The following is a 12,201-nucleotide window of genomic DNA, read 5'->3' on the forward strand; positions in this document are numbered from 1 at the left end:
GAGGGTGTAGCCCTTTTTGCTGTTGATCCACATATCTTGCACATTTAAGTGAGCATGGAATGTTAAAACCTCTTGGCATGTCTGAAAGCCCTTTGAAATACACATGTTGAACTGAGTTACTGTGCTTGACAGGTTTTATAATGAGCTCTGGTCTGAAATTACTAGAAGTAAGAGTCAGCTGGATATTAAAGGAAGAGTTTTGTTCCAATACCAAGACTATGCTAGAGCATCTAATTAGAGGAAATCATGTAAAACACTGTAGACTAAAAAACTGAAACAAACCATACCAGAAGTTGCAGTCTTGAATGTGTTGCAAAGCTAGTGTAAAGATAATTCTTTTTTTTTTCTATTACAGAATTTTTTAAATTAAGAAAAATAATATCAAGTTGTCATAGGTTTTGTAACTTTTACTTGCTTTTGAAAAAACATCAGGCTGCTCCAGTCTGTACCAGTTATTTCAGGTACTATTAAGTCCCATAGGCGATACCTGTGAAGTATTTTCTCCCATAAACTCCAATCTTTAACTCTTATCAAGTAGTGATTAATTTTATGCTGTGCAAGATGGTTTGTGTTGTGTTTTCCTTTGTGTAATTGGCTTCCAAGTCTCTTAATATTGCAGGTTCACTGAAATACTGTTGAAGAAACAAATGATGCTTGGGAGGTGATGCAGGGAAAGCTGGGAATTTTCTTTTTCCTACACTGAGCTTCCATTTGTGGAATTACTGAAGTGTTTTACATTGTAATTTTGCAATTCTTATGACTTAGGTTTTGCTTGCGTAGAAATCTGAAGTACTGAGTAAAAATACCAGAAGACCCACCAGTATGTGAGCCATTAATAACACATGGTAGAGATCTCTAGCATAATTTTATGCTCGTATTTTCTTAGTAATTCAGATATCGGGAAGCATCTTGTATGTGATTTTAACCTAACTACTAATTCAACTCAGCAAACTATAATTCCCCTTCCAGTTGTTTTTAATGAATATTTTAATATACAGTGTCTGTCATAGTATATGGCTTTCAGCTGATGGTAAATCCTTTGCACTGTCCCTGATGTTAAATATGTATTTATTGTGTTCATAATATAATCACAGATGTAGGTTGGGCTTTTATACTCTCAACTGTGCCAAAACTAATGAAATTCAGTTGGAGGTGAGTGCTGAACTCCCTTGCAGTCATTTAGAATTTGCAGCTTTAATGAATTTTAAAAAGAGAACTATCAAGTCTAATCATACTTCTAGCATTGAAAGGATTTTAAACACCACCAAAATGTAACACAAAACCTCAGCCTCCAGAAAATGTCATTTTTGCTCTTTGGAAGTTGTTGAAGCAAAACAGATTTAATTTTACTGTACGGAATTTAGTTGTTAAAGCAATTAGGATTGCTGTGCACACCAGCCACAGTCCTCAGGAAGCAAGTGAAAACTTAAACCACCTTACAGCACTTCTGTTTCTGTCCCTGTCAGTATGTATTTTATTCTAGCATCTGTCTTACATAAATGCAATCATCTTGGTGTGCATGTTTATTCTTTGACAGAGCTTTTGGGCTATGCACTTTGTTTAGTGTATTCAGGGTAGTTAGAGATGATAGAAGCTTGACATTGTTAGGGGTCAGTATGAAGAATGATGTGTGGCTTGTAAAATACACTATATTTGACAATAGTAAGTATAGTTAGCCAGACAGTAGTTGTGGGGCTTTTTTCTTTAATTTTGCTGTTTTGAACTTGCACCAGAAATATGGTTTGTTTGCTGTTCATAATTGCTTCACAGTGAAATTCTTGTGTGATGTCTGATGGTGATCCAAGTGACTGACATGCTCTTTCTCAATAGTTGTACTTATGTTAGCAGTTTATACAAATGCTTCTCTGTAGGGCAAAAATTTGAATAGTAAAAGTAATCTGTGAAGAAGAAACTTTCACATGTGCTCTCCAGGACCACAGTGGTAAGACTTGTGATAGGAAGTTGGACAGAAAACAGCCTTAAATCTGCTTTATTTGAAAAGATCTGTGTGTCACGTGGAAATGCTAAGGTTCCCCCATTAGATATTGGCAGTTAAAAGGAAGACAGTCAAAGCCACAATTTAACCATATTAAACTTCGAGCAACCAAACTCTGTGTAACATGAGAGATTTGTACATATCTAAAGAGTATGGGAACTGCTAATACTGAGTTCTAAAGTGGAAAAGAATTCTGTTAATTTCAAATATTATGCTATATATTTTACATATGATGTAGTAGAAATCAGTATTATTGAGTATGTCTGTAAATTTTCTTCCTTGGTATAAGAATTAATGTAACAACATAGTCTCCTCTTGGGCTGAAAAGCTGGTTTGTTGGATGATCTGCAACTCGCAGAGAACAGACTTGGTATAACAACCTTTCCTTATTGTTGTTATCTTGGGATTTTTAAAATTGCAAAAGAAACCTTCAGAAAGAAAAGCCAAGAAAACTGTTTCTGAAATTATTCATCATAAGACTTTTGATGCCATGCTTATTGGTTAGAATAAAATTTTTTGTTCCTGGTGCCTGCCTGAAGCTGAATCTTATTTTTAACCTCAGCTATACCACACCTTAATTTGAGGACCAAGTTAACATTTTAGCAGTCTCATATTTTACATTTTAAATTCCTTAGGACCATTGTAGAGAGGGCCTTCAGAGCTGATCTGAATTTTTTCCTTATGTTCTTGTTTCATTTGTTGCAATTGGGCAGTAGCATTTTTCCAAAACTGTTGGAGATCAGAATTTGTGGTGTCTGAAGCAGACTTGAGACAGCAGAAAGAACAGTGGGCTTAGATTTGGAAGGGGTCACCTGTTATCAGAAGTTCTTTGATTAAAGGAAGTTGTTGCAGCATTCCAGACTTGCAGCATGCCTGTGCTTTTATGGATTACCAGCTAGTTAGATCTGGGGGGTCGGGTTTTTGTGGAGTTGATTTGATGTTTGGGTAACATCAAATTTTAGGCTGCCTGATAAGTAATATTTTGTATCATCTTTTCTATTATCTGAGTGTGATTACTTTGCCTGTACTGTTTACTGCTTGCTTCAGAGACACCTAATTTTCTGGGATATCAAAAATACTTTCTTTTTAAAGTTGTCCTAATACTCTCTTAAATTTTGATGCCAGTTTTCTGAATATTGCTGTTAAAGTGTGACTGCAGGAGAACTCTAATTTTCTGTAACTTTGTTTCTTTAACTGACTTAACTCAGTGAGCAGCTATTATCACAGGCCACTTAAATATCTGGGTTACTCTGTTCCAAGAATTTATATGCCCTTTGCATCTTGCATGGAGCTTATACTGAACATGTAAGCAATGTTACTAGTGATTGCCTATTACTTGTATTTACCTTGGACTATATTTTTGTTTCTCTGGTCTTCAGTGCTTATGACTGAACTGAAGAGATTTTAAAACTTCTCATTCTACATACAGATACATGAGTTTTTGTTGTGCCCTTTTTCTGACTTAACCTCAAAAGATGTTCTTTGCCTTGGGTAGCTGGTACTTTCAAATTTGATGGAGGAAATGTAGCTAATCCCACCTTAAATATTTTTGATCAGTTATTAAATATTGGCCATCAACTTCATTTTCTGATGTGTAGATTCTTTAGCGAGTGTGACATTATTTAGCTTACATGTGATTAAGTGATATGATGCTATTTTTAAAGCTGTATTTTACTTCTTGCATATCCTCAGATAGTGGTTTTGACTTCTTTAGTGCTGAGTAAATGGATATTACTCATTCCCTCAAATTGTTTTGACACCTGTTAGTTGTACCATATGGACTGAGGAATGTGAGTTTTCTTTCAGCTTGTCAGAGTTGAAAAAAGATGAATATAACTTTCAAAAAGCTCAGTCTTCAGACAAGCTATGGCCAGTACTATGTGGATGAAAGAGAATTTCAATTATCTTTTCCCTGCAGTTAAATTAGTACTCTTTGCAATTTTATTGTACCCAATGAGACTTCCTTTTTTGGGATTGGTATTTCTGTACAGTGAAGTTGCCTTTACAGAAGGGCAGATGTGGCTTTCCGAGGATCATTTTGCTAAACTGTTATCTGCCTTTCTCTGAGTTTCAGAGACTGTTTTTTGATATGGTGCTTTACATAACCCTGTCTGAATGCTAACTCTATGTTACTTTATTCTTTGAAAAGCTGGTTTTTTTTAAGTTGGGCACTAACAAAGTTTCACAGGTGCCAAATAATTGTGTGGTACTTGCAGTGGTAGCCCCACTACTGTGCAGCTTTTGATGGGCTTTTTTTGTTGCCTGGTTTTTGTCTGAATGTGGGAATGTTGAGCATTGAAATAATTTATACCTATCAGCGCAGTGCAATTAAGTATTTTTTAAAGGCAAAAAAGAATTTTTACTACCATAGAAATGCTTTAATAATTACTTCATGGAAGATCTTAGTAATAACTGGTAGTAGTGGCTAGACAGGAAGCAAGTAAAGAGAATTGTTTTGGTGTTGCCATATGTAGCTGTATGCTACTCCTTATGAAAATGAAAAGCTGTACTTAGAATTGCAAGCTGGCAGAAACTTGTGTAGGAGTTTTTATTGCTGCTCCTCCAAAACACTGCTATTGATATTTAATTTTCAACTTAATTACAACATAAGCATCTTTCCCTTCCTCCTCCAAACACAAACGTTTGGTTTAAGAAAGTCTGGTGTTTTGTTTTGGTTTTTTTTTGTCTTGGTGCTTCCAGTGTATAGTAAAACTTTGAGATATTTTGTAGTATTTCCTTTCAGTAAATTAAAACCAAAAAAAGATAAAAAGGAACTTGAAAAATTAAGTGTATTGGTAATACTGTACACAACTATTCATTTTCTGACCTTTCAATTGGACGTATTGAGCATAACGTATCATTGGCTTTGTGATACAGAAAGGCAATGTGGTATAAAACACATTGTTATATGTATTATATTTAAGAGCCAAGTGGTTATATTTATCAGGACACTGAAGTTCTTTAGCTTGAATCATCAGGAATGAGAAACCAGATTAAGGTGTAAGGAGTATAGTGGAATGTCTCTACTTGACAGTGGAAATTAATTCTTTTTCTCTGTCAAATCTATACCTCTGTACGCCCACACAAGGACTTTTACTCTTGTATTTAATCCTTTCTGCTTTAATGCATACCTATAGGAAGTATTAAGAGTAGCCACTAATTAGAACTGTCCAACCCTTCTTCTAGGACTTTATGCTTACTTGGAATTGTGTAAGTGCAGCTCCAAACTGCTTTAGATAGTATCTTTTGGAAGAACTCTATGCCAGACCTGTCTTTTCTGAACGTGGGAAGCAGTGTTTACATAAAAATGCCTCAATTTATCAACAATGAATGCAAACATCTTTACTTATGTTTAACTTACTAAACTTCTTGTGAACATGTTTATATCAAGTTATTCACATTTAGTGTTTGTATGATAACAGGCATGGTTTGTGTTGGAATTTTTAAGAATGAAAGGATAAATTGAGTGGGAACTTTCAGAACACTGCTGATTTGCAATTGTGTGTGTTAAGTGCACAATCTCCACTGCTTTGACTGGGAAATGTAAGAGACTAGCATTACTTTGAGCAGTACTCCTTTTCTAACATTGGCACCTGAAGTTTACTAAAGTGTGCGAAACAGATTTGTGAGGGTTCTGTAGTTCTTACTAGGGGAAGAAGCACTATGTAAACATGGAGGAAAAGTTCTGTTGTTCTGATGCCTGGGGAACTGTCTTAGGTATTTCTTACTAATGCAGTTATTCACTAACTTCTTCTGAATGTCTTTCATTAGATTTTCTTCCTGGATGTTTCTTCAACGGTCTTGTGATGGAAGGGAAATATTTTTGAAGTTATAATGGATTTTACGCAACATCATAACGAAAACTGGCCTAATAGCAGCATTTCTGTTTGAAGAGAATAAGCATAATTACAAATAATCATGACAACTTCTCATATGAATGGACATATCACAGAAGATTCTGACAGTGAAGCAAAAAATGTGGATCTTGCATCTCCTGAGGAACCTCAGAAGCACAGAGAAATGGCTGTTGATTGCCCTGGGGATTTGGGCTCCAGGATGATGCCCATGCGGCGGAGCGCTCAGCTTGAGCGAATCCGTCAGCAGCAGGAGGACATAAGGCGGAGACGGGAAGAAGAAGGAAAGAAACAAGAACTGGACCTTACTGCTTCCATGAGGCTAAAGAAACTAGCGCAAATTCCTCCTAAAACTGGAATAGATAATCCAATATTTGACACAGAAGAAGGAATTGTTTTGGAGAGTCCTCATCATGCTGTGAAGACACTAGGTAGGTAAAATACAATGAATGGGCTAATGGAGAAACTATTTAGTTGTTATTAATGTTCTTTTATGCTACTGAAATCCTAATTTAGCTAATTCTTCCTATAGAGTTTTAAAGTCTTCTGGTCCTTTGGATTTGTGGTGGTTTTGGTTTTTTTATTTATTTAGTCAAGCATCAGGCTATGTGCCCCAGCAAGTGGCTTTTCAAAACCGATCCATTTGGGGAACAGTTAAATGCCCTGTAGATAACTAATGAATTCAGTGGATTCTCCATCCTCTTTAGGCTGGGGAAAACCATGCAAGTATGTTTGATGAAGCACAGACTAGAATAACCAATGAATAAATGCTTATTGTCATTTAAAATCAAAACACAAGAGGTTTTTTTAATATTTTAAAAAGAAGCATGCTGGTGGTTTGTTTCTTATTCTGGCTATCTCGCATTATCAATTGTCACCTAATATAATTTACATTTTCTCTTAAAGTATTGGCATTGATGGTGAAAATCTGCTTACCTTGGCACTTAGACATTGACAAAAACGTAACGTTAGTAATTTTTGAAGAAATAGATTCTGAAATTGTTCATTTCATAGCTGTCATAGCTTTAACTCTGCTGGTGTAGAAAAAGTTTCTAACCTTCCTTCCTCAAACATAAGTATCTGTTTATCTAAAATGTGGTGTGTCACAGGAGTGAAAAAGAGGCACTGGGAATTTGTAGGAGTCCAGTTCAGATTTCTAAATCTATACCTTTTCTGAGATCCAGACTGCTTTAAAAAGGTGCTTTTTTTTTTTTTTGAGCTGCACTAAAGATTCTTGCTATTCTTTGCTATTGGCTGGTAGTTGAGAATACAGAATGAAAAATAGCTATCAAATTGCTAATTTTTTTTTTTTTTGCTTCATCTTTCGTATTTGTGTGCCTGAGCAACACTTCTGCTAAAGACGTGTCTCTATTCCATAACCTCTGGTAATCCTTATTGTACAAATCCCTCTTTAGGAAAATTTAAGTTCAAAGGGTCATCAGGAAGTCATCCTGCCAACCTCCTGCTGAAAGCAGGGTCAGTTACAAACAAGGCAGGTGTACCTTGTTTTAGTGCAGGGCTTGTCAGCTTCTATCCAAGAGATATCTTTGTAAGAAGCAGATTCTGTACTTAACTTTATGATGTGTTAGATATTTGATTATGAAAATCTCTTCTTAGAGGGAACACAAAGCAGAGGATGCAAAGATTGACGTCAAGAGTAGAAGTGACTTCTGTTGGGACTTGCTTAGCCACAGGGTTAAAAGCTCTGAAGACTGACTGCAGGAGGAATCGGAAATTGGAACTACAGAAGGGAGGAGAGTGACTTGGAATTAGAAAGCTGAGGCTAGGTCTCATGCCAGAGATGCTGAGAACTTGGAGGGAGGGCTCAGTGGAAACCTATGGGCAAAGAAGTTAGGCATGGAAGCTGGTAGGAAATGAGAAATTAGTAACGAGCATGGGTCTGACAAGCCTGAGAACCAGTAAGGAGGTGGGGTAGACTGAAGCTGTTTGAACAGGAGAGACAATGGTGGAGAAATTACTGTGATGATGAAAGGCTATTTTGAAAATCTCTCAGTGTGGGGGTAAAATGGATACAGGCTGTGGGGAAGGCTGAGAGATTGTCAGAGAAAGACAATATTTGTGAAAAGCTGCAAGGAAGAACCTATAAGTTTGGCTCAGCAAGAAGAGGGGGGAAATTGGTGTGAATGGAAGCTAGGATTGTGTGAATACATGATGTAAGAAGAAAAACACCGAACACTGGAGACAAGAATATAGAGGTGTGTATGTGGAAACAGGTGAATTAGGAAATAGCGATATATGGTATAAGATGCATTTTGAAGGAAAATGACTAGATGATTTTGTCCATGAGGACAAACTCCTCTTCACTTTTGCAATTGAAGTTTGGGTCTTGTCATTGTTCTGCTGTCAGCGTACTTCTGGAAAAACACAGTACAGTACATTGTATGATTTAACTAAAGGTATTCCACTCAGAGTTTGGATACCATGAAAAATCAGAAAACTAACAATGTCTGTCTCTGCTCTGACTTGCAGTAAATAAGGCTTAAAACTATGTGTATAGAGCAGAAGTATTGACTAGCTTACTGAGTGAACATGGTCTGTTCTTTGAGCTGGAAAGGCAAGGAGCTTTAGGAGGTGTAATTAGACTAAATCATGCTATATCCATAGGTGCACCAGGGAGCTGACTTAAGGCTTCATAGGCATCTATTTCAATCGGAGAAGTCATGACATAATATTGACAGGCATACAAACATACTACTGTTATTTCCTTGCCAGACAGAATTATAGTAACAGTTTGGATCAGGTAGACTTAAGAAGAGAGGATTTATAATAGTTTAGCACTCCTGTTAAGAGTGGTGCTTTCAATTATACTCAACTGTGATGTTGAGTTGTTGCAAACTTAAAAAAATGTTCTAAATGAAATGTTGTGATCTCTTAACCTATGTAGTCCATAATGAATCTCTGTTCAGTCACTAGTGCTCTCAAAAACTGAGTCATAACTTTAAATTCAACAAAGTGCTTCTGCAGTAACTCGGCCTCTTCCAAAATTTTCTTCCACATAAAGCATGTCCTTTTTCCGGTTTCTGGATTAGTCATTCTAACATCTGACAGTAATGCTGAATTTCAAAAGAAGATTTTTTTTTTTTTTTTTTTTTTTTTTTAAATTCCGAAAGCTGTGTGTTCCTGATCAGTATCAGGGCTGGGGATGTTGCCTTATGAATATATCTATATATATACACACATGCACACTTATAAAAAAATATGGTTTCATAGAGAGGATTTGAGTCCATTATCATTAATACTTCTGCTTTTTTACTTAATACCTGAATTGGAGAGGCCAGATTTTTTTTAAATTTAGATATTCAACTTTTTAGTCTTCAAGAAAGTTGCTAGCCCGTGACTTTGTCCAAAAAATAACTGCTAGTACATGAATTTTTTTGCAGTTTGTCTATTTGGTTATACTGAATTTCTGATCTACACTGCTCCTGACTCTTTCTTTCCATCTTTCCACTTTTGCTGTCCAGGTGAGAGTGCTTAGTCACTTTCACAAAGCTTTGTTAGGAGAATTCCAAATAAACCTGGGCAGGTGCTAGTGAATTATGGAGATGTTAAACTAGCCTTATTCAATTTTTTTTTAAATACTGATTTTTAGTTTTGCTTTTTTGTGGATTTTTTGGTGTATGTTAATCCATAGAGCCTCTGCTAAATATATGTGTTTTAAATAAGAATATTGACCTGATTGTATTTTTAGTTTTGAAAATGTTTCGTAAGTGCCAATGTCTAATTTGGCAGATCTTTGCCAAGCCTTTAATCTTTTCATCTTAAAAAAAAAAAAAAAAAAAAAAAACAGAAAAAGCAGACTAGATTAAACAAATTAGATTTTATTTATAAAAATAAAACAGGACACTTAATCAAAACAATTTAAAAGGGCATGTTTGTTATCAAAACAGTGTATGATTTAGACAGCTGTCTTAATGGAAATTACTTTCTGTGCACGTAGAACGTGCATATAAGTATTTAACTGGCTTTTTCACAGCAGTATACTTCTATAAAATGCAAGAAATTTTTTTGTTTGCTACAGTTCATTCAGCTAATTTAGAACAAGTAACTGGCATTTCATGTAAGTAAACCTTTTCTGGCTACAGTGAAATTTTTTTTTTTTTTTTTTAGGGGACAAGCTGCCTATTTTTGCCTTGGGCAAAACTTATTTATAAATATGTTATAAATAAACTCTCAGAAATAGTTTTGGATAAAACAATACTTCTCTCAGCCCTGTGATTCAAGTAATATATGGAGCATTAGAGTGCTAGTAGCAGCACACAGAATACCTTAGAGATCTATAAAAAAAGCTTGAGAATTAAGATATACATATCATAAAGCCAATTATCTCTTCTTAAGTTTGCTGTTCATAACTTTTTGTTTAAGGTGATAAACAGAAACTATTTTCATTTCTTCTTTTTCTAATCTAACATGTTAAGCTGTGACCACAGGTCCTCCCCTGCAGTTGCATACTTTTGCCCTGGCAGTCTTTTGATTAATGCGTATATCGCACAGTGCTCAGACACATTCCAGCCATTTCATAGCCTAATGGAAAAAAGACTGCAACACTTCTTGTAAAAGAAGACTTTAAAAAAAGTAGTCGATTGCTAATTGATCTGCGATTAAAAAATGGACTTGCTCTGCAAAAGAACCCTGACTTTTTTCTGTGAGTAAATGCAGATGTTAGTCTTTTACTGAACTTTTTTCCTCAAGACAACCTGTTCAATAGGAAATGTCTAGAGATGGAGTCTCTTGTTACGTAGCGTTTTTTATTTTTTTTTAAAAGACCAAAACCAAACAAAAAAACCCTGCACTGATCTGTGGTTTAGAATTCATAAATAGGAACCTAGAGAGAATTAGGCATGCGTAAAGCCAGATTTGTATGTGGGTTTATGTGTATGGTTGTTTTACTAACAACCATAAATGGATTGTTAGTTTTTGAGGAATATTTTATTTCACTCCTTTCAAGCATTATTTAGAATCATGATGAGGGGGTACTTGTTTGCTGTTTCATGGTGGGGGGAAATCATTTGGTATAGGGCTTTTGCATCCAGCACAGATGAAGATTCAGTGTAGAAGGGAATTATACGGGAAGGAGAGTGCAGTGATACTTTGTAAGAAAGGGTGACAGGGAAGGAACTAGCAAAGTGCTGGAGAGAGAATATGTAGAGGCATCTAGGAACAGGACATCTGCATTATAGGTACAGAATACGATGTCTATCTTCCTATGTGTATTTATATCTTATATGGAATATGTAGTAGAAAGAATTCTGTGTGTGTATGTATTTGAATGCTTAGATATATAAGGGGGGATAGACAATTCAGAAATAATGGAATAAAATAATTTATGCATAGGAAGAGTTAGATGAAGTGAGGTTCTTTTCTAATGCCTCACTGTTTTTTGAATCCAGTAACAGTAACAAATAGCAGAATTTGGGCTTGGTGTGGTTTTTTAACTGAGCAGGTATCAGTAGGAACTTTACAATAACATCTGACTGGTTTATACTACTTTTTTAATGCTTGAAAATAGTGCACTTCCTCATACTTGGGAGAATCAGTTGCTGAGATGCTTTGGTAGTCTGCATACTCCACTAGATAAGAATTTTACCGGCTGACATCATCCTGTTTAGCAAATATTCTTGCTTGCAGAATGTTCTTTAGCCTTCTCTCCAAATGGCGTTTCCCCTGTGTGATAGGCAGTATATTGTGCATACAGTTCCCTAGTGAGACATTGGCCAGGTTAATTAGTGTTGTGAGCTGTACTGGATTTCACCTGTGGAATATCCTGCACAGCCGGTATCCGAGCTGTCCATGCTGCTTTTATGTTACTACCCTTAGTTTCCTTGGTGGTTACAGGAAGAAGCCCTTGACCCTTGGTGGGTAGGATGTTTTTAGCATGTGTAGAATGGGTTTGGAGGGGTTTTTTGGTTTGGTTTTTTGGGGGGTTTTGTTGTCCTGCAGACCATGAAGTACGAGAGTAGTAGCTCTGGATTGTTTGTTTCCTTTTATTATACAGAAGACTGACTTGCAGACTCTAAATTAAACATATATGTAGGCATGCTTTATCTGAAATTAAAACCATTAAACTTCTTTGAAATGTGTATTTTATTAAGCTTTGTGTTTTTCATGTGCCCATTTATCAACCATTTTAATCTTGCACTCAACAAGTTGGAGTCTAACATTGTGTTCATGGGACTGGTGAATTTGAGGTTAAAAAAATAGGTAAAGGAAACTTCTTGGCAGAATGTATCCATGTTAATCATCAGAATCTACTGTTATTTTTTTCATGTAAAAAATGCAACTTAGCTGATGTCTTGATAGCATTCCTATTTTAATGTTGTTTAATTAGCTCAT

The 12,201-nt window shown here is 35.7% G+C and overlaps 1 protein-coding gene across 4 annotated transcripts in view; it reads left to right on the top strand.

The window, feature by feature from the left end:
- PALS1 (protein associated with LIN7 1, MAGUK family member) overlaps positions 1–12,201 on the top strand; it is a 60,365-nt gene that overhangs the window by 24,844 nt on the left and 23,320 nt on the right. For all 4 annotated transcript variants that reach the window (XM_030030802.2, XM_030030795.2, XM_030030817.2 and 1 more), the window contains one exon: positions 5,768–6,281. In XM_030030802.2, coding sequence (XP_029886662.1) covers positions 5,915–6,281 — 367 coding nt within the window. In that variant the 5' untranslated portion in view covers positions 5,768–5,914. The remainder of the gene's footprint in view (positions 1–5,767; positions 6,282–12,201) is intronic.

The sequence above is a fragment of the Aquila chrysaetos genome, chromosome 2, assembly GCF_900496995.4.
Source record: "Aquila chrysaetos chrysaetos chromosome 2, bAquChr1.4, whole genome shotgun sequence".
Taxonomy (NCBI): domain Eukaryota; kingdom Metazoa; phylum Chordata; class Aves; order Accipitriformes; family Accipitridae; genus Aquila; species Aquila chrysaetos.